General features: G+C 64.3%; 4 protein-coding genes across 5 annotated transcripts; 3 read left to right on the plus strand and 1 right to left on the minus strand.

Annotated features, from left to right (window-relative positions):
• The first annotated feature begins 131 nt into the window (after positions 1–131).
• On the plus strand, positions 132–5,814 carry MUC1 (mucin 1, cell surface associated). The gene is made up of 7 exons (XM_030965511.1): positions 132–1,610; positions 2,306–2,910; positions 3,092–3,165; positions 3,269–3,411; positions 3,680–3,798; positions 3,890–4,036; positions 5,365–5,814. Exons 1-7 carry the CDS (start codon positions 1,568–1,570, stop codon positions 5,437–5,439), a joined length of 1,206 nt encoding a protein of 401 aa, XP_030821371.1. The 5' UTR covers positions 132–1,567; the 3' UTR covers positions 5,440–5,814.
• Positions 5,815–8,260: 2,446 nt separating this feature from the next.
• On the minus strand, positions 8,261–17,647 carry TRIM46 (tripartite motif containing 46). Of its 2 annotated transcripts, none has more exons than XM_030965501.1 (10): positions 17,499–17,647; positions 15,555–15,805; positions 14,498–14,841; positions 13,859–14,002; positions 13,642–13,737; positions 13,265–13,518; positions 13,051–13,172; positions 10,368–10,667; positions 9,233–9,530; positions 8,261–8,900 (listed from the first exon to the last, which is right to left on the minus strand). In XM_030965501.1, exons 2-10 carry the CDS (start codon positions 15,802–15,804, stop codon positions 8,525–8,527), a joined length of 2,184 nt encoding a protein of 727 aa, XP_030821361.1. In that variant the 5' UTR covers position 15,805; positions 17,499–17,647; the 3' UTR covers positions 8,261–8,524. The 2 variants fall into 2 exon arrangements, with proteins under 2 accessions (XP_030821361.1, XP_030821360.1); XM_030965500.1 differs by having other exon boundaries at positions 15,555–15,810.
• Positions 17,648–18,069: 422 nt separating this feature from the next.
• KRTCAP2 (keratinocyte associated protein 2) lies at positions 18,070–20,808 on the plus strand. The gene is made up of 5 exons (XM_030965516.1): positions 18,070–18,168; positions 18,638–18,792; positions 19,640–19,703; positions 19,888–19,954; positions 20,604–20,808. Exons 1-5 carry the CDS (start codon positions 18,114–18,116, stop codon positions 20,722–20,724), a joined length of 462 nt encoding a protein of 153 aa, XP_030821376.1. The 5' UTR covers positions 18,070–18,113; the 3' UTR covers positions 20,725–20,808.
• A 592-nt stretch (positions 20,809–21,400) lies between these two features.
• Positions 21,401–22,057, plus strand: DPM3 (dolichyl-phosphate mannosyltransferase subunit 3, regulatory). Its single transcript, XM_030965517.1, has 2 exons — positions 21,401–21,475; positions 21,739–22,057. The coding sequence occupies exon 2, from the start codon at positions 21,745–21,747 to the stop codon at positions 22,030–22,032; it is 288 nt and encodes a 95-aa protein (XP_030821377.1). The 5' UTR covers positions 21,401–21,475; positions 21,739–21,744; the 3' UTR covers positions 22,033–22,057.
• Positions 22,058–25,282: the final 3,225 nt, after the last annotated feature.

The raw sequence follows: 25,282 nt of genomic DNA on the forward strand, positions 1-25,282 counted from the left end.
TCCGTTGGGCATGGACAGGGTGGGCACATGGAACCCACTGGGTATGGACAGGGTGGGCACATGGAACCCACTGGACGTGGTCAGGGTGGGCGCATGGAACCCACTGGGCATGGACAGGGTGGGCACACGGACCCACTGGGCGTGGTCAGAGTGGGCTAATGGCCCCTGCTCCCAGGGCTGGTGGGTGAGAGCAGTTGCTGGGACCCTCCTGCCCCTCAGCTCCCCACACAGTGTGTCCTCTGTGGGTGTCTGCAGGAGGAAAACTGAAGCCCTCACTCTGGGGGGATGGCTGGCTCAGGGGAAAGCCCCCAGAACTGAGTGGGGAGGGGGATTAGGGCTGGAGCAGAGGGCAGCAGGGGTCAGCATCACTGCACGGGGTGAGCCATTTCCGTGGTGAGGCCTTTTGGGAAGGAAATGTTTGCCCAGAGGTGCTGCCTGCATCCTGCCTGCAGCTGCCTGCACGTGGCCTGGCTTGCCCAGGCTGTGGCTGCTGTGGGGGGAGCAGAGTGCTGCTGGCTCCTACTCCACCTGCACATCCATCCCTTGCCCTCAATCACTGCAGCATGGAGGGTCCCCCCTCTCTGCTCCCCTTCTCAGCACCACCTCACCTTTGGTGTGGCTGGGGTGGCACTTTGGCCTCACATGAGGCTGGCCAGGAGCCAAATGTGGGGATCCCAACCATGACCTCCCCAGGAACTGGGACCCCCACAGGAATCAGCACCCTCCCGAGAGACTGGGGCTCTCCCAGGGATCAGGAATTTCTGCAGGGCAGGGGCAGAGTGGGACCAGTAGCTTTTGATGCCCATCCGTGCCAGGAGCCCCATGTCACCTGCGCCCAGGCACGGGCGGTGCCCGTTACCTCTGGGGTGGGGCACTGGCACCTGGCCTCACCCGTGTCCTGACTGGGGATGGGGGTTTGTGCCTGCTGGGGGGGCCCTGGCACTTGGAGGGAGCTTACTGGGAGGTACTGGGACGTGGTGGGGCCCTGGGCTGGGCCTGCGTAAACGTTTCGGGGGGGTCACCGCTGTTTATTTGAGTGTAGGGCGAGGCGATGACCAGCCGCTAATGATTAACCCTGGGCTGACCCAGAGGATGAGGCCCCCCCTGCACGAGGGGCTGGGGGACGCCGTGTCCCCCCCGCGCCCCCCACCAGGTCAGCGGCTCAGCGCAGGGAGCCGGGCAGATGCTGCTCCCGCCCCTGCCCCAGGATGCCCGGCTGCTGTCCCGTCCTGTGCCCACCGCGGCTGGCTCTGCCCGTAGCACGGGGACGCTGCCAGCGGCGTCTCCCCGAGCCAGGAAAGCGTGAAGGACCCAACCTGGGGGGCTGATGCTGCGGGGACCCCATGGGCACCGTGGCACCTCTGTGCCAAGCGGGGCAGAACGACCCCCCCTGCCTGGAGCCGGCGGCGGGGCGGGGCCTCCGCACCTGCTCCAGGTGCTCTATAAAGCTCAGGCCGCTGTCGAGCTGCCAGTTCCGGATCCCTGCATTGAGGCGTGTGCCGCCAGCTAACGGGAGAGCAGCCGCTGCCGAGCCCCAAGAGGCGCCGGGACACCCCGGACAAGCCCCATGGCGTTCCCTGTCCTTCTGCTGCTGCTGGTGCTGGGCACAGGTGAGGGGCTGGGCACAGGTGAGGGGCTGGGCACCGGGCAGGGGGAGCAGAGCGGGATCCCTGTCAAAGTGGGGACTGGGGATACTGGAACCGGCAGCATCCTGGCACCCTGTTCTGGCTCTGGGGTGCAGCACCCAGGGGCTGGTCGTGCCCAGGAGTGTTGGTACGTGGGGGCTCAGGGCACGGCCCCTCTGCCGTGTCCACAGCTCGGCCAAGGGCTGGGCTGTGCCGGGGCCAGCCGGAGCAGGCTGTGCCCGGGGCTGGCGGGCTGGAATGCAGGTGTGTCCCGGTGAGCACCCGGACCCCGGGCTCTCCTCCTGCAGCAGCCGCTGGGAACCCGCCCGGGAGCTGCCTGTACTGGCCCCCAGCCAGGCCAGGCAGGTCTGGAGGGCACGAGGGCACCCCAGCCTGTCACCCACAGCAAGGGGGGCTTTGTTGGGTGGCATGCCAGGGTTTGCAGGGCTGGGCATGGCGCAGGTGCCAGTGCCCAGCCAGTTCCACCTGGACCCTTGGTGGTGCCACAAGTTTCCGATCTTGGGGTGCTGCTGAAGGTCTCCTTAGCCTCGTGGGCAACAGCAGCTGGCTGTTGGTTCCTGGGGGTTGTGGTGCTTCCCACAGTGCCCAGATGATGAGCTGTTTTTGGGTGAAGCCTTCCCTGACTGGGCTGCAGCCATTGACTCCAGGGGTTCCTCCAGGTATCCGTGCCATGACCACCGAGACAACCATGGAGATGGAAACCACGGAAACGACCACCGTGGAGATGACCACGGAAACCACCACCACCACCTGGCTGCCAAATATATTCCCCAAAAGCACACGGGCCAGCCGGCCCCAAACCTCTGTCTTCCCCTACGCCACCGCGTTCCCTGGCAAAAACACCACGAACTTCCAGTTTGGCAACCACTCCACAAGCAATGCCACATCCAATGGCACTGTGGTGCCTGTCCCCAACAACCCAGCCATGCCCCATGCCAATGCCACCTCAAACAGCAGCAGCTGGGGCCCCCACCTCGGCACCAACGGCAGCTCTGCCGCTCCCACCACCATGCACGGCAGCACCAAAGGCAACGGGAGCACCAGTGCTCAGGTCTTTCCCACCCAGATAACGTCTGAGGGCAGCACAGCTTCCACCCAGGGTGGTCCCAACCCCAGCAAAACCTCAGCCCAGCTGCCTGGTCCTGCCCAGCTGCTCGTGCGTGTCCCGCTGTCCTTCCGCATCATCAACAGGAGCTTCAACGAGAGCCTGCGTGACCCAGCATCACGGGAGTACAGGAGCCTGAGCCGCACTGTCCTGACCATGGTGAGTCCCAGCCCCACCAGCAGAGACCCTGGGCTGTGCTGGGAAGGAGCCACCTCAATTTGGGGCTTTCCACGGAAGCACCCAGAGCATCCATTCTGCCAGTTCTACATGGAGACAGGAAAGGGGGGTGTCTGTGTCTGTGTCTTGGGGAGGTGGCCATGACCTCAATGCTTCCTTCCAGTTCCAACACGTCTTTGGCTGCGCGGGCTGCATGGGCACGCAGACCTACACTGGGTGCAGCGAGCTGCAGTACAGGTGAGCAGCAGCAGCACCAGCAGGGCTGGTGTATTGCAGTGTATCCCCCTGGTTTGTACCCCCTCAGGGGGCAGTCTGGGTGCTGATGCCTCCTCCCATGCAGCCAAGGCTCGGTGGAGGTCCAGTCCACCCTCGTGTTTGGGAATGGAAGCGAAGCTGTCACTGCTGATGCTGTTGAGCAGCGCCTGAGGAAGAGCCTGGACCAGAATGGCTTCATCATGGGCCTGCAGCTGGACAGCATCCAGAGTGAGAGGCTGGGGAGGGAGGGGGATGGAGCCTGGGGGAAGCTTGGGGGGCTCCAGAAGCATGGCCCTGTCCTGGTTGAGGCAGGGAACCTGCTTGCTGCTGTGATGGGCTTGGGGCTTGCAGAGGGTGGGGTCAGTGCATATTCCCAGTGCCTGTGTCAGGCAGGATCCCACTCAGGAGGGCTCAGACCCTGTGTCCTGTCCCAGGGATCTCTCAGGGCTCTGTCCCAGCTCTGCCTGTGGTGCACACACAGCTCTGCTCCTTTCAGGCTCTGCAGCAGTGATATCCCCAGCTGCAGCACCCATGATCCCGGACTGGGCCATCGCTCTGTTGGTCCTGGTCAGCATCCTGCTGCTGTTCACCATCTTCACCTGTCTCCTCCTGATGGTGAGGCCCCATCCCCACCCCTCACCTGCACTCTGCTCTTTGGTGCCCTGTCCCCACACCGGCCAAGCTCTGACCCCTCTCTCTCCCCAAGTCCACCTGCACCTGCCGCCGGAAGAGCCGAGGGAAGCTGGACCTGCTCAGCCAGAAGGATTCCTACCACCCCATGGCTGAGTACCTGCAGTACCAGAGCCATGGGCGCTACGTGTCCCCCAACAGCAAACCCAACCCCTACAGCCAGGTGAGAGCCAGAGCCCCACACCTGGGGGCTCCCAGAGAGCAGGGGTGCATCCCTGGGGGAATGGCTGGGATCCCTGCGTTAGTGGGAGATGATGGCAGGGACAGAGATGGCAGGGCAGGGGCGGAGATGGCAGGGCAGGGGCAGAGATGGCAGGGACAGAGATGGCAGGGGCGGGGATGGCAGGGCAAGGATGGAGATGGCAGGGACAGAGATGGCGGGGCAGGGACGCTGTGCTGGGAGCTCGTCCCACGCCCGCCCCGCCGGGAGGTGAGTGTAACATTCACGCCTCGCTGGAGCAGCGGCCGGCGCGGGCAGACCCGGCCCGGCTCCGGGGAGCTCCCCACGACCTTGGGCAGCTTCTCCCCGTGCCCCGCCCCAGCAGCGTCAGGGGGCTCGCTGCCTGCCCACCCCGCCCCTTCTCCTGCTCTGCTGCGTCCCAGCCGCACCCTCAGCTCTCCCGCATCCTCTGCCGTGGGTGGGGAGCAGCGCTGGGGCACTGCAGAGCTGATTGAGGGGTTGCTGAGGAGGGGATTCCCGCAGCCAGCATCCCTCATCCCGCACCGGCACCTCCCAAACTGCAGCTGGAGCTGCTGCTGTGGCGCCGGGAGCTGCCCGGAGGCGCAGAGGGCTCCTCGAGGCGATGCTGGGCACGGGGGGCCGCCCTGTGCTCCCCCCCGGCGGGGCTGTGGGCGGGGGCCGTGTCCAGCTGCTCCGGCTCCTTGAGAGCAGCTCACCCTGAGCAAATACCAGGGGCCTGGGTAAATATTTACCTTCGCACTCGCCAGGCCGGCTTATCGTGCGGGAACACGGCCGGGGCCACCGCGGCTCCTCCTGCGCACGGGGAGGGGCGGCCCGGGGTGTCCGTGGGGGCCCAGGGTGCCCGCAGTGCCCACGGATGGGGGCAGCAGCCCACCACGGTGGGAGGATGCGATTTTTAGTTGCCCATAGTGGGCATGGAGAGGGTACAGCTCTTCCTGTGCCCACCACAATGGGAGGATGCGATTTTTGCTTGCCCACAGTGGGCATGGAGAGGGTGCAGGTCTTCCTGTGCTGCCCATCACGGTGGGAGGATGTGATTTTTAGTTGCCCATAGTGGGCACGGAGAGAGTGCAGGTCTTCATGTGCCCACCACGGTGTAAGGATGCAATTTTTAGTTACCCATAGTGGGCATGGAGAGGGTGCAACTCTTCCTGTACCCACCACGATGGGAGGATGTGATTTTTGCTTGCTCATAGTGGCCGTGAAGAGGGTGCAGGTCTTACTCTGCTGCCCCGGGGTGGGGGCTCAGCCCAATCCTGACACCCCCTCTCACCTTTCCTGTGCCGAAGGTGGCCGGAGGCAGCACCACGAGGGCCGGCACCTTCACCTACACCAACCCCGCCGCCGGCTCCGACAACCTGTGAAGGGATCGCTGGAAGGAGGGCTGCTGCCCAGGGGAGGGGGCGGCCGCAGCCCCCCACTCCCGGGAGGGCAGCACCGGCCCCAGGCACATCCCCCGGTGCTGCTCGGCCGTGGGCAGCGGGAGCCCGGTGGTTCTGGAGCAGCCGGATTCGTGCCCATGACAGAACTGCATGGACGGAGATCGGCGGCGGGGAGGGAGGGAGGGTCCCGCACAGCCCACGGTCCCCGCACTCGCTTGGCTTTCGCAACCCTGCTCCGTGCCGGGGTGGGGTGGAGAACGGGGCTCGGGCTCCCCCTGCAATTCAATGGCTCTTTTTGTGGTGTTATTTTATATAAATATCTCTGTGTTGCGGGGTGCTGGTGCCAGGCTTGGCTCGGCGGGGTGGCAGCTCCTCGGCTGGGGTGTATTTATCACAGTTCAAATAAAACGATGGGGGCAGCCATGTGCCAGGGGGGGCTTCTCTGGGACAGGGCTGTCACCCACCGAGGTGGCCTGGGCTTGGGTGGTGGCTCTTGTTTCCCATTCCAGGCAATGGTGCTGGGGGTGTCGCCTTGTCCCTGGTCCCTGCACCCCTCTGGATGTGACACGTCCTGCCAGACCCCGTCCCTCCCACCCCTCCTGGCAGTTTCTGCTCGTGATTTAACGTGTCTGGTTTGACATGCCCGCTTTCCCAGTGGCTGCACAGGCGGAATGTTCAGCTGCACGTGTGTCCCTGGCTGCCTGCAGCGTGTCCTGCTCCCCGCCCCTGCGGGCTCAGGCTCTTCCAAACACATTCAGCGAGCCCCGAAAAAGCTCCAGGAGTGCTGGAAGAAGAGGCTTTGTGGCAGCAGCAGGGCGCAAACCATGGGAGCAGCCATCCCTGGTGGCCCCCTGGCAGCACCAGTTTGAGCTGGGCCTGTTCCTGGGCACTGGGAGTGTTTTGGCAACCGCTGAAAAGGCAGAAAAACAAGGAAACCAACCCTTCCCCAAAGAAAAGCCCATGTGGTGGCAGGCACGGGGCCAGGGCTTGGCTGGGAGCAGCCCCAGGAGCAGCGGGCAGCTGATGGAGTCCTCGGCCACAGAATGTGGGCTCGGGGTGGGGCCCGAGGCTGTGCCAGGTGCCCAGGAACCCTGGCACGTGCTGGGAGCTATCAGAGCTGGGCTGGGCTGCAGGCAAGAGGCTGGGGGGGTCTCTGGAGCACAGGGGGCTCCCTGAGACTGCTGGGTGGTAGGGGGTGCATCGATGGGGGTCTGGCTCAGTGGAGAACCCCCCCACCCCCAGATCCATTCTGCCAGCTGGATATGGGGTTGTGTGCTTAGGACAGAGCCCCAAAGGGGATGGGGTGTGCCTGGCACTGCTGCTTCCCCTCTCACCCCCCCAGCCCTGGGCAGGGCCCCAGGGATCAGAACAGGGGCCTGGTTTGAAGGGCTGGGCCCTACAAAGAGTTGCCTGTTCCCAGAGAGCTCAGCCCTGCGGCCCCCTCCCCTTCCAGCTTAGGGGCTGGGAGCTCCCGGGACAGGCACCCACCCAGGAGGGCCCTGCCCCGCCTATGGCCCCTCCACCTGCCATGCAGAGTACCCCAGTGGGGGGATCCAGCTCCAATACCCATCTGAGAAGGTGCCTCAGCACCCAGCATTGCTGAAGGAGTTTGTTCTGGGCCCAGTGTAGAGCTGTCCCCTCCAGGAGCCCCCCGTGACGGGTGGCAGTGACCACATGGCCAGGCAGAGCACGGGCAGGACCTGACACGTCAGCAGTGCCCCGGCTGGGCAGGGTTGGCACCTGCTGGCCACGGCCCAAAGGACAGCCCGGCCCCATGGCCCCAGTCCCGTGCATGCCTCTGGACACGTGCTTCTGGACAGCCTGCTCTCACAGCCCCACGGCCAGCCCAGCACCACAGCCCTGTGACCCCACAGCCCTGAGACCCCATAACCCTGCAATGTCATAGCCCTGCTACCCCACAGCCCTGCAACCCCATAGCCCTGAGACCCCATAGCCCTGGGACCCCATAACCCTGCAATGTCATAGCCCTGCTACCCCACAGCCCTGCTACCCCATAGCCCTGAGACCCCATAGCCCTGGGACCCCATAGCCCTGAGACCCCATAGCCCTGCTACCCCATAGCCCTGGGACCTCACAGCCCTGAGACCCCACAGCCCTGTGACCCCCCAGCCCACCCAGACCCAAGTCCCCATGTCCCTTGTCACCCTGCCCCCATGCACACTCTGGCCCCACGCACAGCTCGGTCCCATGGCCCCCCTGTGCCAGGGAGGCTCTGGACGAGTCTGGCATTGCAGTTTATTGTAGGAAACCATGAAAATACAGCGTTTGTTGTAACAGAACCCAGGAGAAATGACAGCAGCTCGGACAGAGCCCGGTGTGGGCCTGCTGGCACAGCCCCCACGGTGCTGGGGCTCCCTGGTAGGTCAGATCCAGACCCTGCAGGCCCAGCCCATCCCGGCCATGGGTTGGGCACCCAGAGGTGTAACGGGAGCCAAGTGTGGCCCTGAGGCCACGTGCAGGGCTGGCCAGGCACGTTGCTCCCCAAGGACAGGGCAGAGCAGGCGGCAGGCACTGAGGTGCCCGGCAGCCCACGGGAGGGACCCCACGCTGGCTGCGTGCAGGGGCTGTGCCTGGCTGCAGCCAGATGATCCACGTTGAAAATGAGCCATTTTACAAAACATCTTCACACCTTGTTCCAGCCCAGCCTCCCCCCACCTCCCTCTCCCCCACCCCGGCTGCCTCCCCCACCCCAACCAGCACCCAGCCTCTCCCCTGCACTGTCACCCCACTGTCACCTTCCACCCCCCTCCCTGCGCAGCCCCGTCCCCTTCCCTGACCCCTCTCTAGGGCTGACCCTCTGCCAGCCCTGCCCACAGCCCCAGCCCAGAGCAGCCTGGGGCTGAGCCGGAGCCAGGGGCAGGCAGACAGGGTGAGGAGGGGACGGCAAAGCTGTCCCCGTCCCCCCCATCCCGCAAAACAAACACCTGGCCTGTCCCCAGTGGTGGCAGGGCCGGGGCCACCCCTGCTCTGCTCTGCTCCCTGGCCACTTGTGTCCCCCTGGCGCTCGCAGGGTGCCCGGGGGGCATGTGGGGACCGCGGGCGTGGCTCAGTCCAGCTTGGCAAAGTTCCCAATGGTCACTTTCCTCTCCTGCTTGTTGGCCACCAGCTCCTGGAGGTGCAGGGCCCCCCCTCCGATGAAGCAGAAGGCGGGGCAGACGGGCCCCGAGCAGTCCACGCCGCACTCCCAGAGCTCGCGGAAGGACACGGCGTCGTAGAAGCTCACCTTGCCCTGCTCGTAGTCCAGGCAGATGCCAATGCGTGGGGGCAGGGGCACGGTGCAGCCGTTGGGGTCGCGGGACGTGAGGGCCGAGCCGTGGGACAGCAGGATCTTGCCCATGCCGATGGTGAGGAAGGCGTAGGGAGGAGGCGCCTCCACCGTCGTGTCCTCTGCCCCGCTGTCGTGGCCACTGTCGGGGTCGTACCTGTGGAGGGGGACAGGTGGGTCCTCCCATGGGACAGGCTGGAGATCCCCCCCACACCTCCAGGGATGGGCACCCACCCAGGAGGGCCCTGCCCTGCCTGTGGCCCCTCCACCTGCAATGCAGAGTACCCAGGTGAGGGGATCCAGCTCCAATACCCATCTGAGAAGGTGCCTCAGCACCCAGCAGCCCCCCAGGCTGTTCTGGCTGCCCATGGGACTCCCCAGTAATGCTGAAGGAGTTTATTCTGAGCCCAGTGGAGAGCTGTCCCCTCCAGGAGCCCCCTGACACCCTGCTGGGGAGGTAGGAGCAAACCCTGCGCCCCCCAAGCTCACCTGGGGCTCACCACATCCTGCGGCACCTGGAACCACTCCTGCAGCTTGCTCTCCAGCCCCACGCCCACCTTGACCAGGTAGGAGCTGGGGTCCACACAGCAGGCCCAGTAGCTCTTGCCCTGGGTGATGGCCACGTCGCCGATGACCAGGTCGATGGACAGGTGGCAGCTGGTCATCAGGCGCTCGGCAGCGAAGAGCATGGGGATGCCCGGCACGCTGCGCACCGCGCGCTGGTCCTTGCTGATGGCCAGCCGGTCCCGGTTGAAGCCCCAGCGGTTGTCCAGGAAGAAGTTGAGGACTGTGGGGATCAGACAAAAAGGAGAAAGGTGAGCAGCACAGCACAGCGGGGCGCCCCGCGTTGATCCAAGCAGCCATCTGTGGTAGTCACATATCCTCCGAACAGAGAGAGACATAGTTCTCCCAGGATTTTCCTGGGAAGCTGTGAGAAACTGTGAGAAAGCTCAGAGAAAGAATTAAAACAATTATTAATCTCAATATCTGCACCTAGCAGGCAATCTCTGTCACAGATGTTTACAAGGAGTTGTCCCTTCTTGACCAATAGGTGAGAGAAGATTCCTAAAGGCCAACCAAGTCTTAGGTGTACCATTGTTCCTATAAGAACAGTAGATTTCTAATAATAAAGTGCCTTTTTTCATGCCTTCTGATGATGGAGTCTCTATATCACCTTGGTCTGTCCCTGATGCCCCTGCAGTGATAAGGTGACCCTGACGTGAGCCTGTCCCCTCTCACCTGGGGCAGGCGGGCGACACCCCTTTGGTGACAATTGGTGACCCCAACGTGATCCCATCCCCTCTCACATGGGGCGGGCGATACGCCTGCGGTGACAATTGGTGACCCTGACATGATCCCATCCCCTCTCACCTGGGGTGGGGGGGTTACACCCCTTTGGTGACAATTGGTGACCTCAATGTGATCATGTCCCCTCTGGGCAGGCAATACCCCCTTTGGTGACGACTGGTGACCCCGACGTGATCTCATCCCCTCTCCCTGGGGCTGGCAGGCAATAGGTGGCTGGCAGACCCTGACATGATCCTGTCCCCTCTCACCTGGGGCGGGTGGGCGATACCCCTTTGGTGACAACTGGTGACCCCAACGCGATCCCATCCCCTCTCACCTGGGGCGGGCGGCGTGTGCAGGTAGATGTCCTCGCTGTAGTCCCCAAAACCCGCCTTGTTGTAGCCCTTCACCCTGAGCACGTAGACGCTGTCGGTGTCCAGGTACTCGACGAGGGCGCAGGTGCCCCTGACCTCCTCCCGCCGCTGCCACAGCTTCAGCCCCTTGGCCTTGGCGTCGGTCTTGCGGAACTCCACGGTGTAGTGCCAGGCGGGCGGCGAGTGCTGCGGCAGCCGCCAGCACAGGAAGATCTGGTCGTAGGTGTAGGTGCGCTGCGTGTCGATGACGGGGGCCTCGGGCGCTGCGGGGAGAGGCGGCAGCGGGCGTCAGGCAGCATCCCCCACCCCGCGGGCAGGGAGGCGGCCGGACGCAGGGAGGGGGCATTCCGGGATTCCGGACGGACGGACGGACGGACGGACGCACAACCAGCGGAGTCTAGAGGGGTCTGACTGCGGAGGACCGTGTGTCGGCACCGGAGGAGAGCGAGAGTCGGGGAGACAGAGGAGCTGCTGCTGTGGGGCTTCAGGGACCAGAGAGGCCAAGTGCAAGTCAGGAGGGAGGAGAGAGAAAGAGAGAGAGAGAGAGAGGAGGCAGCAGGAGAGGAGGAGGAGGAGGAGATGGGGATGGAGGGTGGTAGAAGGTACTGGCAGGAACAGAGGCAGGGCAGGGAGGGGAGATGAAGGGTGGCAGGTGGGAGAGGGGTAAGGAAAGGATGGGAATGGGGCTAGGAAGAGAAAGGAAACAGGATGAGGAGGGAGGTAGAAATGGGGCAAGGAGAGGAATGGAGATGGGAGACGAAGAGGACAGAAATGGGGTGAGAGTAGGATGGAAATACAGAGAGAATGAGAATGGAAATGGGCAACAATGGGGCGAGGACAAGGTAGGAATGGGATGCAGAAAGGGAAAGAAATGGGGTGAGCAGGATGGAATTGGGGTGAGGAGGCAGATGGAAATGGGGTGAGGGGGGAAAGAAATGGGATGAGGAGAGGGGTGGAAATAGAGTGAGGAAGAGAAGGGAAATGGGGCAAAAGTGGGAGAGAAATGGGGTGCAGACGAGAATATAAATGGGGGAAGAATGTGGGCATAAATGAGGTTAAGGGGGACAAATATGAGGCAACGAAGGGAATGGAAATGAGACAAGAGGGGGAAGAAAATGGAACAAGGAGAGGGGTGGAAATGGGGCAAGGAGAGAATGAAAATGGCGTGAGGAAGAGGATGGAAATGGAGTGAGACTGGGATGGAAATGGGGTGAAACTGGGGTGGAAAGGGGGTGAAACTGGGGTGGAAATGGGGTGAGACTGGGATGGAAATGGAGAGTGGGGGAATGGAAACGGGATGAGAAGAAAGTGGAAAAAGGGCAAGGATGGGGTTGAAATGGGGCAAGGGACAGCGGAAATGGGATGAGAAGGGAGCAGAAAATTGGATGATGAATGGGACAGAAGTGAGGTGAGAATGTGGACAGAAATGGGGTGAGAGTTGAACAGAAATGGAGCAAGGAAGGGGATGGAAACAGGGCGAGAGAGGACAGAAATGGGGCGAGGAAGAAAATGGGAACAGGACAAGAGGGGATGGAAATGGGATGAGAGACAGCAGAAATGAGGCAAGGAAGGGGATGGAAATGGAGCAAGGAGTGGGACAGAAATGGGGTGAGAAAGGGATGGAAATGGGGTGAGAGAAGGCAGAAATTGGGCAAGGAAGGAGATGGAAATGGAGCAAGGAGTGGGACAGAAATGGGAAGAGAAAGGGATGGAAATAGGACAAGAGAGGGCAGAAACAGGGCAAGGAAGGGGATGGAAATGGGGTGAGAGGGGATGGAAATGGGGAAAGGAAGGGGATGGAAATGGAGCAAGGAATGGGACAGAAATGGGGCGAGAGGGGGATGGAAATGGGGTGAGAGGGGGCGGAAATGGGGTAAGGAAGGGGATGGAAATGGGGTGAGAGGGGGCGGAAATGGGGTAAGGAAGGGGATGGAAATGGGGTGAGAGGGGGCAAAAATGGGGCAAAAAGGAGATGGAAATGGGGCAAGGAATGGGACAGAAATGGGGCGCAAGGGGGATGGAAATGGGGTGAGGAAGGGGATGGAAATGTGGCGAGAGGGGGTGGGAGGGCAGGAGGAGCGGCGGCAGATGGACGAGGCAGAGCCACCGGCTGCCAGCAGGACGGGGATGGAGGATGGCGGCGGAGCGGGGCCAGGGACGGGCGCAGGATGGAGGGATGGGAAGAGAGAGCGGGGTGGCTCTGGGGCAGGGGTGTGACTTGCCTCAGTTACTTCGGTGACGCCTCGGCAGCGGCCGCAGCCTATAAACAAAGAGAGGTAGAAGCAGGTCTGAAACGTGTCGCCAGCGGGTCTGGCAGGGCCACGCGGCTCCTGCCCTGCGGGAAGCGCCTGCCCGGCAGCGGGGGCAGCTCCGTACTCACCCCGCGGCACCGCTGCTGCCCTCACCTGGCACCATGGCCCTGCCTGCCTGCCCCTGGCCCACACGCCCTGGCACAGGGCAGGGCAGGGGTATCTCTGGGGGCTGCTGGGGCTGTCCCTGACGGGGAGGGGGCACCGGCAGATCCGCGAGCAGCCCTGGGCAGCCGTGGCTGAGCTGCAGCTCCGAGGTGGGCAGGGACCCGCTCTGCCCGCGGGGGCTGTGCCTGGGCACGGGGCACAGCCGGTGCCCGGGTCCCGGTGCCTTTACCTCGGATGAAGGCCAGGTCAGTGAGCAGCTTCAGCTCCCTGCTGACATCCAGCTGGAAGTGGCTGAAGGAGGCGTTGGCTGCAGGACGGAAGCTCTGCAGCGAATCGGTGGCCCTGAGGATCCTGCAGCACAGGAGAGTGGGGATGTCAGGGTGGCACCTCGGGCACCAGAGGGTCCCAACGCCCCCAGCAGCCCTGTGCCCGCAGCCCAGTACCTGTTGTGCAGCTGCTTGGCAGCCTGGACAAAGCAGGGGTGGTCAGTCTCCTTCAGCACCTCCTGGGCATAGCCCACCATGCCCGAGTTCTCCAGCATGGCCTGGTGCTCCCGGATCTGGCCGTGCAGGCTGGCCAGCCGCTCCTGCTGGCACTCCTCGATGGCCTGCAGCAGCGTGGCCCGCTTCTCCTCCAGCATGGCACAGAGCCCCTGGATCAGCTGGGACACCTCTTCCTTGGCCTGTGAGCCGTTTACCTGCCGGGCACAGGCATGGCAGGGTCGGTGTGTGGCACGTCCTGGGATCAGAGGGGACCGGGCTGGCTGTGCCACCCCTGCCTAGGGACAACTCAGGGACAGATGGGCACCCTCTGCCCTTACCTCTGTGTGCTTCACTGTCTCCTCCAGCTCAGCAATCTGGGTCTGCACCGTGTCCTGGCTGCTTAGGATGTAGGCGAGGCTCTTCGTCAGCTTCTCCTGCAGGAAGGTGATGAGATGTGGTGCCAGCAGCCCCTGCCCCACACCCCCCATCTGCACTGGGGCTCTGTGGTGCCCCCAGTTCCCCACAGAGCCCCAGCCTGGCCCCAGGAGCCCTTACCCTGAGGGCCTGGTAGGCGCTGAGCACCGGGGTGATCTTGTGGCTGGTGTGGGTGCGGCGCACGCGGCAGAGCTGGCACACCAGCCGCTGGCAGGTCTTGCAGTAGTGAGTCACCTCCTCCTTGTGCTCCGGGCACATCAGCCCCTGCACGAGCACAGCAGGGCTCAGCACCTCCCTCCATTCCCACAGAGTCCCACCCCTGCACCCCAGATGTCAGCGTCACAGAATGGTTGGGGTTGGAAGGGGACCTGGAACATCGTCTTGTTCTAACCCGCCTGACACGAGCAGGGACATCCTCATCCAGACCCCATTGCTCAGACCCCACCTTGGCCTTGAACACTTCCAGGGGTGTGGCATTCACAACTTCCATGGGCACCTTGTCCCAGGACCACACCACCCTCACTACAAGAATTTTTTCCCAATTTCTAACCCAAACTTACTCTCTTTCAATCCGAACCTATTGCCCTTTGTCCTGTCACTCCAGGCTCTTGTAAACAGTCTCGCCCCATCCTTTCAAAAGCTCCCTTCAGACACCAGAAGGCCCCAATTTGGTAACCCCAAAGCTTCTCCTCTCCAGGCTGAACAATCCCAACCCTCTCAGCCGTAATCAGGAGGACTAAGGTGGGCAGGAGGACCCACCTTGGGGCGGAAGGTGAGGGTGGGGGGCGTGGGCTCATGCTGGGCTTTCTGCGTGCCCCAGGGGTGGTAGAGCTTGAAGCACTCATTGCAGAAGCTGGACTTGCACTCTGTGCAGCCCTTGGTGGCCTCCAGCTGCGGGGGCTTGCAGAACTGGCACATGATGGCGGCGCTGATGTTGATGGTCTGCCGGTAGCGCTCCACCACCCGCTCCAGGGTCAGGTTGCGGAAGAGGCTGCCCAGGCCCCGCTCGCCCAGGTCCACGTCCCGCTGGCAGGCGGGGCACGGGAAGCTGACGGTCTGCGGGTGCACGGCACCCCGCTTGCGCCCAGGGTAGGTGCCAAAGCCTGTGGGAGGGAGGCGGGGATGGGGGTCAGCAGGGCAAAAAGCCCCATCCCCACCTCTGTCCCTTCCTGTTGTCCCTGCTCCCAACCCCTCCAGCCATCCCTGTCCCCATCCTTTCCAGCCATCCTCACCCCCTCTGTTGTTAATGTTCCTGCTGCCATCCCCTCCAGCCATTCACCTCCCCTCCATCCATCCCTGTTCCCTCCAGCCATCTCTGTTCTCATCCTCTCCAGCCACCCCTGTCCTCTCCAGTCACCCTCGACCCCTCCAGCCATCTCTGTCCCCTCCAGATATCCCAAACCCATCCAGCCATCCCTGTCCTCAACCTCTCCAGTCAGCCCTGCCCTCTCCAGCCATCCCCTTCTCCTCCAGCTATTTCTGCCCCTCCAGCTGTCCCCATCCCCTCTGGCTGTCCCCAAACCCCTCCAGCCATCCCTGTCCTCATCCTCTCCAGCCACCCCTGTCCTCTCCAGCCATCTCTGTCCCCTCCAGCCATCCCTGTCCCCATCCCCTCCAGCTGTCCCCAAACCTCTCCAGCCATTCCTGTCTTCCTGTCCCCGTCCCCTCTGGCTGTCCCAAATCCCTCCAGCCATCCCTGTCCCCATCCCCTCCGGCTGTCCCAAACCCCTCCCTGTCCCCATCCCCTCAGCCACCCCCGCTGTCTCCAGCCATCCCTGTCCCCTCGCTGTCCCTCCCGCCAGCCCCTGAGCCCCACCTGACTTGAGGAGGCGGTCCAGCCGGTCGGGTTTGGGGACAGCCCTGCGGCCCAGGCGGGGGCTGCGGGTGGAGGGGGTGGCGGCGGGCGAGGTGGGCTCGGAGGTGGGGTCGCAGTACAGGTGGCCGTGCTGCAGCAGCACCTCGCTGGCACACACGTGGCACACGTTGTGGGTACAGGGCAGGGCCAGCGGCTGCTTGTACATCTCCTTGCACACCGGGCACACCAGCTCCCGCTCCATGTTCTTCATGCTGGTCTGCGGAGAGAGGGGAGCGTCACCCGCTGGGGACAGAGGGGCTGGCACCAGATGGGACCAGCACCAGGACCAGGATCAACATCAGGGCTGAGATCAGCACCAGGACCAGGACCAGGGCTGAGATTAGCACCAGGGCCAGGACCAGCACCTGGGCCAGGACCAGCACCAGGGCTGAGACCAGCACTAGGACCAGGATCAGCATGAGGGCCAGGACTAACATCAGGGCTGAGATCAGCACCAGGGCCAGGATCTAGGCCAGGACCAGCACCAGGGCCAGGATCAGAATCAGGGCTAGGACCATCACTAAGGGTGGGATCAGGGCCAGGACCAGCACCTGGGCCAGGATCAACATCAGGAATGGGTTAAGCACCAGTATCACAGCTGGGATCAGCACCAAAGCCTGGAATCAACTCCAGGGCCAGGATCAGCACCTGGGCCAGGATCAGCATCAGGGCTGGGATCAGCACCAGGCCCTGGAATTAACACCAGGGCCAGGATCAGGATCAGGACTAGGATCAGGACCAGTACTGGGACCTGGGCTGGGATGGAGACAAGGACTGGGACCATCATCAGGGCAATGATGGGGCCTGGGACCAGCCCCAGCTACCACCGAGATGAGGAATGGAGCTGGGATCAGCAGCAGGGCCAAGATCAAGGCCAGCACTGGAACCACAGCCAGGAGCAGGGCCAGTGTGAGGAGCAGCACTGGGATAGGGGCAAAGGCTGGGACCAGCATCAGAGCCAGGATCAGGCCTGGGAGCAGTCTGAGGAACGTCAGGGCCAGCAGCAGGACGAAGGACTGGGGATGGAGGACTGGGGCCACAGCAGGACCAGGACTGGGGCCAGCACTGGCACCAGGAGAAGCATCATGGCCAGGATCAGGCCTGGGGGCAGCAGCACGGTCAGAACCAGGATCAGCACTGGGGGCTGAAGCTGGGATCACAGCAGGGTCAGGATCAGGCCTGGGAGCAGCACCAGAGCCAGGAGCAGGAGCAGGGATGGGGGATGATGAGGACAGGGACCAGCATCAGAGCCAGGATCAGGCCTGGCAGCAGCAGCATGGGCAGAATCAGCACCAGGACTGGGATCAGAGCCTGGATGGCACCCAGGCCTGGTGTGGGTATGGGACTGGGGCTGAGCCCAGGATCAGACCAGTATCAGGATTGGCAGTGCAACGGGGAAGAGGGCCACCATTGGGATCAGCACCAGAATGGGCCCAGGGCTGGGATGGGGATGAGGACCAGCACTGGGAATAGTGCCAGGATGGGCCTGGGGCTGGGATGGCGATGGGGACTGGGATGGGTGTGGGATTGGAACTGGGATGGAGAGGGAGATGGGGGCCAGGATGGCGCTGGGGGCTGGGATGGGGACTGCAGCTGGACCCACAGCAGAGCCCGGACCGGCCCCGCCACTGGGACCAGTGCCAGGACCGGGCTGGGCACCCAGACCGGGGCCGGGATGGGGCCGCCCTCGGCACCCGGTGCGCCCGGCTCGACCACGGCTCGGTGTGGGGGGGTCCCGATGCCGGGGGATGCCCGGGGGTCGCTGCGGTGAGTCGGGGTGCGGGTCCTCTGCCCGCCCACCCCTCAAGGGCATCGCCCTCCCCCCCCAGTCCCCGCCGCGTTGCCACGGCGACCCGGTCCCGGAGGACCCCTGTCCGCCCCCCCGCCGCCACCGCGGCCGCTCACGCTGATGCGGACGAGCGCGTCCATGATGGAGGTGAAGGTCTGCAGGTCCTCGCCCTCGGCCATGGCTCCGCTACCCGCGCCCGTGCCTGCGGCGGCGGCGGCAGCAGCGGCGGCCGCGATCGCCCCGGTGTGTTGCAGGGAGCGGCGGAGCCGGGGGGAGGGCGGGGGGAGGCGGCGCGCATGCTCGGCTGCGCCCGCCCCGCCGGCACCGGAGGGCGGTGGAGACACCGGAGGGGCGGCAGCGGTGTGGGATAGTGGGGAGCGGCGCGGGGATGCTCTCGCCGCACCCCCGGGCATCTCCCGAGGAGCCACGCTCGGGGAGCGGCGCCGGGGGCGGGCTGAGGGCAGGATGAGCATGGCACCGGTACCAGCGGTGTTCTCGAGGGTGCTCCCGAGGGGGGTCCCGGTCCCGGTGCCGGTGCTCGGTGCGGGGGTCCCGTCCCCGCGCTGTTCCCGTCCCCGCCGCCAGAGGGCGCACCGGCACGACACGGACTTGCAGTGCCACTCCCGGGCCGCCAGGGGGCGCGCGCCGGGAGGGGAGGGGCCTCCCGCGCATGCGCAGTGGCGCGGCCCGGCACTGCTGCCGTGTCCCCGCTGCTCGCGGGCGGAGTGCGCATGCGCGGAACGGCGGCACCGGGAGCGGCACCGGGACGGGCTGAGGGCACCATGGGTAACGGGGGGGCACGGGGGGAACGGGGAACCGGGAGGGGAATGAGGGGGCACGGAGACTGGGGTGGTGATGGGAATGCCGGGGGCACGAGGGGTAACGGGGGCGTAACGGGGGTAACCGAGGGGGGAGGAGTACCGGGGATAGCGGGGGAACGGGAAAGGCGGGGGGAACGGGCGGTACCGGGGCACGGGGGTAACGGGGCGGGGGGCAATGGGGAGAGGGGAATGGAGGTGTGATGGCACAGGAGGGTGTTGGGGGCACGGCGATAACGGGGTTAACGGGAACGGGGGTAACGGGGACGGGGATGGAGGTGTGATGGCACAGGAGGGTATTGGGGGCATGGGGATAACGGGGTTAACGGGAGCTGCGGGGCAGCTGGGCTGGGGAAGGGGGAACGGCACGGCCCTGAGCTCAGCCCCGGGTCCGGCGCCGGTGCCGGTGCCGGTGCTGAGGCGGCCCCGGTGCTCAGCCGTAGGCACGGGCACATCGCTGGCGCTGTCGTCGCTGCTGTCGCTGCTGCTGTTCGCAGGGATGCAGATGTACAGCCGGCAGCTGGCCTCCACCGAGTGGCTCACCATCCAGGGCGGGCTGCTGGGCTCGGCGCTCTTCGTCTGCTCCCTCACGGCATCCCGGGAACACCGGAGGGGCTGCGGGGGACGGGGGGCTGGGAACAGCACAGGGGTCGTGGGGAGCAGCCCCCATAACAGCCCCTTACTGCCCTCCCCACTGCACCCCCAAACTGGGCCTGGTGCCCTCTATTGCACCCCTATGGCCCTCACTGCACCCCCAAACTGGGCCCGGTGCCCTCCCCATTGCATCTCTTTAGCCTTCTCTGCACCCCCAAACTGGGCCTGATGCCCTCCCCATTGCACCCCCTATAGCCCCCATTGCACCCCCAAGCTGGGCCTGATGCCCTCCCCCCGTTGCACCCCTTTGGCCCCCAAACTGGGCCTGATGCCCTCCCCATTACACCCCCAAACTGGGCCTGGTTGCACCCCCAAACTGGCCTTGATGCCCTCCCCATTGCACCCCTATGGGCCTCACTGCACCCCCAAACTGGGCCTGGTGCCCTTCCCCCGTTGCACCCCCTTTAGTCCTCACTGCACCCCCAAACTGGGCCTGTTGTCCTCCCCACTGCACTCCTATGGCCCCCATTGCACCCCCAAAGTGGTCTTGGTGCCCTCCCCCCATTACACCCCCTATGGCCCCCATTGCACCCCCAAACTGGCCCTGGTGCCCCCTATTGCACCCCTCCCTTTGGCCCCCATTGCACCCCCAAAGTGGCCCTGCTGCCCTCCCCATTGCACCCCCAAACTGGGCCTGATGCCCTCCCCCCATTGCACCCCTTTGGGCCTCACTGCACCCCCAAACTGTCCCTGACACTTTCCGGAGGGCCCTTCCCTGCAGAGGGCCGGGAGGGTGGGAAATGGGGGCAGCAGGATCCCGTTGTGTGCCTTAACTCCACCCCCAGGCCTTCAACAACCTGGAGAACCTCATCTTTGGGAAGGGCTTCCAGGCCAAGATATTCCCTGAGAGTGAGTGATGGGGGAGCCCAGGAGGGGACACGGGGGTGGCCAGAGGGCTGGGGGTGCCCCAGCAGTGCCACTGGATGGTGGCAGCTCCTCTGGAGCTTCTCCTGAGTCTGGGGGAAAATTGTGCTGCCCCTCCATCCCCGGGGCCAGCCCTGCAGCACCGTGTGTGTCTCCTGGTTCTCCACAGTCCTCACCTGCCTCCTGCTGGCCCTGTTCGCCTCTGGCCTCATCCACAGGGTCTGTGTGACCACCTGGTAGGTCCTGAGGTGCCCTGGGGGGGTGGGAGTGACCGAGGGGACACTGAGGGGGCACGGGGGACACTGGGAGGGGGGCAGGAGGCTGGGCAGGGAGCATCAGGGGGCTGGTGGGAAGGGGAGGAGAGTGGGATCTGAGGGAGGGTGTTTGGGAAGGGCAGGGGAGTGGGATCCAGCGGGAAATTGTTGGTTTGGGAAGGGCAGGAGAGTGATATCCAAAGGAAATTGTTGGTTTAGGAAGGGCAGGAGAGAGGGATCCAAGGGAAGGTGTTTGGGAAGGGCAGGAGAGTGGGATCCAATGGAAATTGTTGGTTTGTTGGTTTAGGAAGGGCAGGAGAGAGGGATCCAGGGGGAAATTGGTTCAGGAAGGGCAGGGGGAAACTTGGTTTATGAAGGGCAGAAGAGTGGGATCCAAGGGAAGGTGTTTGGGAAGGGCAGGAGAGTGGGATCCAAGGAGAAATTGTTGGTTTAGGAAGGGCAGGAGAGTGGGATCCAAGGAGAAAGTGTTTGGGAAGGGCAGGAGAGTGGGATCTAGGGGAAATTGTTTGGGAAGGGCAGGAGAGTGGGATCCAGGGGCAAGGTGTTGGGGTGAGCCTGGCATGTTCCTGCCCCCAGCAGCTGAGCAGCCTCTTCCCTTGTGCCCTTGTAGCCTCATCTTCTCCATGGTGGGTCTCTACTACATCAACAAGATCTCCTCCACTCTCTACCAGTCCACAGCGCCCGTCGCTCCTCCTGCCAAGGCTGTTGGCAAGGGCAGGAAGAGAAATTGATGTCCTGCTGCCCCTTCCTGGGGCAGCCCCCTCCCTGTGGCCGATCCAGGACCCCCCCCTGCCCAATAAAGCCATTTCTTTGTAGCTCCTTGTCCCCTGTGCCAGCTGCCAGCCCAGTTCTGGCCCTGCTGTGTGCCAGTGTGGCTGGAAGTGGCCCTGGAGCCTGGGGTAGGTTCTGGGATGCCCAGGGTGGGAGATTTGCTGCTGGCACCTTGTGTGCCCAGAGCTGCCAGGGAGGAAGATCCCAGCCGAGCCAGGATGGGAGCAGACTGGAGTGGGCAGGGGGCTCTGGGGGTCCAGCCCCAGCTGTGCTGGCACAGCTCAGGCTGCTGCCCTTGGCAGGGCATCACAGACTCGTCTGTGCCCTCCTCACGACACCGGGGCTGGGGAGGGGGGGTGGGAACGGCGCGGTTCCCGCAGCCGTGGGAGGGCGGGCAGGACTCGCTCCCACGCCGGCTCCCTGGCACCCCTCCGGCCGGACGTGGAGGAAACCAGATGCTTCCTGCGGCCCCGGCGGCGGCCCACAAAGCCCGGCGCTTCCTGCGGCACCGGGAGCGGGGCCGGACCGGGGCTCCCGGAGGGTTCCCGGAGGAGGGCTCCCGGTGCTGCCGCGCCCCGCCAGCAGGGGGCGCGCTCTGGCGCTGCTCCGCCGAACTACAATTCCCGGCAGCCCTCGCGCGCGGCGCTAAAGTGACGTCATCTCTGCGCCGGGCGGGGAGCGGGACCGGCACCGGGAGCGGGACCGAGCCAGGTGGGGGTGGGGCAGGGCCCCGGTCCGGGTTCGGGTTCTGGGTCTGGGTCTTTAGGGAGGGCTCGGTCCGGCGGGTGGAGGCCCAGGGGGAATTGGAGCCGCGCTCCGGTCAGGGGGCCGCGCTCCGGTCAGGGGGCCCCGGGGGAGCCTGGGCCCGGTGCGGGGCGCTCCGTCTCTCCCGGTTCCCTCCTCCTTCCTTCCCTGCCCCTCTCCCTTTTCTCCCCTGTTCCTCTCACGGCTCTCCCACTCTCCTCTCCCCTCAGGCCGCCATGACCAAGCTGGCCCAGTGGCTCTGCGGACTGGCCCTGCTGGGCTCGGCCTGGGCCGCGCTGGCTCTGGCCCCGCCGGGGCTGCAGCCGCCGGGCCCGCTCCGCCAGGCGCTGCTGCCGCTGCCCGTCTACCTGCTCGTGGCCTTCGGCTGCTACTCCCTGGCCACCGTGGGCTACCGCCTGGCCACCTTCAACGACTGCGAGGAGGCGGCGGCCGAGCTGCAGGAGCAAATCAGGGCGGCGAGGGCCGACCTGCGGCGGCGGGGGCTGCGCCTGGGAGCCGAATAAAGGCCCGGGACAGTGCTGTGTGTGACCCGGGACAGTGCTGTGTGTGTGACCCGGGACAGTGCTGTGTGTGACCCGGGACGGTGCTGTGTGTGACCCGGGACAGTGCTGTGTGTGACCCGGGACGGTGCTGTGTGTGACCCGGGACGGTGCTGTGTGTGACCCGGGACGGTGCTGTGTGTGACCCGGGACAGTGCTGTGTGTGACCCGGGACGGTGCTGTGTGTGACCCGGGACGGTGCTGTGTGTGACCCGGGACAGTGCTGTGTGTGTGACCCGGGACAGTGCTCTGTGTGACCGGCGGTGTGTGTGACGAGGTGCGGCCGTGCTGTGTGTGACCCGGGATGGTGCTGTGTGTGACCCGGGACAGTGCTGTGTGTGACCCGGGACGGTGCTGTGTGTGACCCAGGACAGTGCTGGCTGTGCTGTGTGTGACCCGGGACGGTGCTGTGTGTGACCGGGACGGTGCTGGTTGTGTGTGTGACCCGGGACAGTGCTGGCTGTGCTGTGTGTGACCCGGGACGGTGCTGGCCGTGCTGTCCATGCCGGGACACGGCAGGGCCAGGGGGCTCCGGGCTGCGGGCACTGAGAGCCTTGGGGGCTGCTGGAGTCCACCCAGAGGAATGATTTGGTTTTCCCGAGGGGATCATTCGGCTCTCGGGGTGTGCAGGGAGGGATTGAGGGGTCTCTGAAGGGCAGGCTCTCCATGCATGTCCCCCCTGTCCCTCGCTGAGCTCTCTGGAGTTTGGCTCTGAAGTGGGATCCAGACACATTCCCGGCTCAGATGTGGTTCACCCCCGCAGGTGGGAGCTGGAGGAGCCCCATCCCATCCCGCTGGCCGAGTTCCCGGCAAGGAGGAGAGGGACTGGAAGGGTGGGATGGGCAACACAGCCTTTAAATTGCCCCCCTCAGCAGCCCCAGGGGAGCTCCCCCGACTCCTCTGCCCATCCACAGCACCACACTGGGCTTCACTGGGAGGAGGGAGGGGTGGGGGGCTCTGTCTGGGGAGGGGCTCGCTCCTGGGGACCCCCATTCCTGTTCTCTGACCCCATGAGCAGGAACCTGCTGCCCTGGCAGCCAGCAGCTCCTCCAGCCAGAGCACTCTGGGATTTTAATTAGCAGCTGTGAATGCTCTGCAGAAAGGAGCAGTTGGGAGAGGGAGGGAGGACTCGGGTTAATTAGCAGGAGCAGCTAATTAGCCGTTTCCTGAGCAGCAAAGGCTGGTGGGAGCAGAGTGGGAAGCTCTGAGCCCTCGCTGGCACACGGGTGGTTGGGAGGGTGACATTGCCCTGGATTTGGCCATGTGGGGCCTTGGTGGGGGCAGGACCACAGCAGTGCTCTGGGGGCTACTGACAGCCTTGTGTGGGCTACTGAGGGTCACCAGGGGCTGCTTACAGCCAGCCAAGGGCTCCTCGTGATCATTCAAAGGGGCTACATCTATCCAGTGGCTACCTGTGCTCATGCAAGGGCTACTCATGACTCTCTACAGGCTGCTCATGGCAATCTGGCCCCATCCTGGGGCTACTTGTGGCCCTCAGGGGCTACTGAAGCCAGTCAGGGGTTCCTTGTGGCCATCCTGGGGTTCCTTGTGGCTACAGGCTACTGATAGCAAGCAGGGCTCCTTGGCCCCATCCTGGGGCTACTACAGCCATCAGGGGCACCCCAGCCAGGGGTTGTGCATCCTCGGGCTACTGAAGCCAGGGGCTCCTTGTGGCCATCCTGGGGTTCCTTGTGGTCACCAGGGGCTCCTTGTGGCCATCCTGGGGCTCCTTGTGGCCATCCTGGAGCTACTTACAGCCATCAGAGGCTACTCACAGGCTACTCAGGATCATCAGGGGCTCCTTGTGGTCATCTAGGGGCTATACATGGCCATCAGAGGCTACTCACAGGCTACTCAGGACCGTCAGGGGCTCCTTGTGGTCATCTAGGGGCTACACATGGCCATCAGAGGCTACTCAGGATCGTCAGGGGTTCCTTGTGCTCATCTAGGTGCTACTCACAGCCATCTGCGAGCTACCCATGACCCTGTGCAGGCTACTCGTGGCGATCCAGAGCCTCTACTCATGGCCTTCAAGGAGCTACTTATGGTCATCCAGGGGGCTACTCAGGGCGATCCAGAGCCTCTAGTCATGGCCACGAGGAGCTCCTCCCAGCCCGTGTGGCAGCAGCTCCTCCCTGCACGGAGGCATCCGGGAGCTGGCACGAGGGGCCACGTCAGAGCCGCTCCCGGCACGGGGCAGCCGGAGCGACCGGTTGGCAGCCAAGGTGTGGCAGTGGAGAAAGCTGCCCTTTCCCCGGGCTGTGGGGCCAGCCTGGGAGCCCTTTCCCCGGGCTGTGGGGCCAGCCTGGGAGTTCTTTCCCGAGTTTGGGGGCTCTTCCCTGCTGGGCCGAGTCCTTGGAGCAGCCAGAGCAGGCACAGGGAGCCCCGGCTGCACAGGGCAAGACAGAGCACGCCAGGAGCTCGTCCTCCTTCCCTTGGCACCACGCTCAGCTCTGTCCCTTTTATGGATTTTTGCAGGCTGTGTGTGAGGTGTGCACAAGCAGCAGAGGCACAGCACAGCTCCTCCCGGCATCCTTCATCCCAATGGTGTCATCTGGCTGGAGTGTGGGATGAGGCTCCTCGGTCCTGGGGGGTCCTGCATGGGGTGGGGGTCTCTGCTCTGTGATTTGGCCCCTCCACTGAAGCACCAGCCCGATATCTTCATTCCAGATCTCTGTTAATTGGTTAATTGACAGAGCATCGATGCTTGATCTGGGCCCGCTCGATCCATGGGGGTTTAGCAAGGATTCCCATCGATTCCTGTTGCTCTCTGTGACCACAGAGTTGCTGCCACAGTTTCCTAGTTGCTGCCATGGTGGCAGCTCCTCAGTTCCACACTTTTACCCCCACACTGTGATGGGTAGCTCCCTCAGTGGGCTCAGAGCAGTGCTGGCTTCCCTGGGGTCCCCTCGTGGGGGGAATGTGGGATGAGCTCCTCGGTCCTGGGGGGTCCTGCATGGGATGGGGGTCTCTTTCTGCAAGGCTCCAGTGTCTGCTCTGTGATTTGGCTCCTCCACCGAAGCACCAGCCCGATATCTTCATTCCAGATCTCTGTTAATTGGTTAATTGACAGAGCATCGATGCTTGATCCAGGCCCGTTCGATCCACGGGGGTTTAGCAAGGTTTCCCATCGATTCCCAGGTCCTGCTTGTCAGTTCCACACTTTTACCCCCACACTGTGATGGGTGGCTCCCTCCGGCTGCTCAGAGCAGCG

This window comes from Camarhynchus parvulus, chromosome 25 (assembly GCF_901933205.1).
Source record: "Camarhynchus parvulus chromosome 25, STF_HiC, whole genome shotgun sequence".
Classification (NCBI taxonomy): domain Eukaryota; kingdom Metazoa; phylum Chordata; class Aves; order Passeriformes; family Thraupidae; genus Camarhynchus; species Camarhynchus parvulus.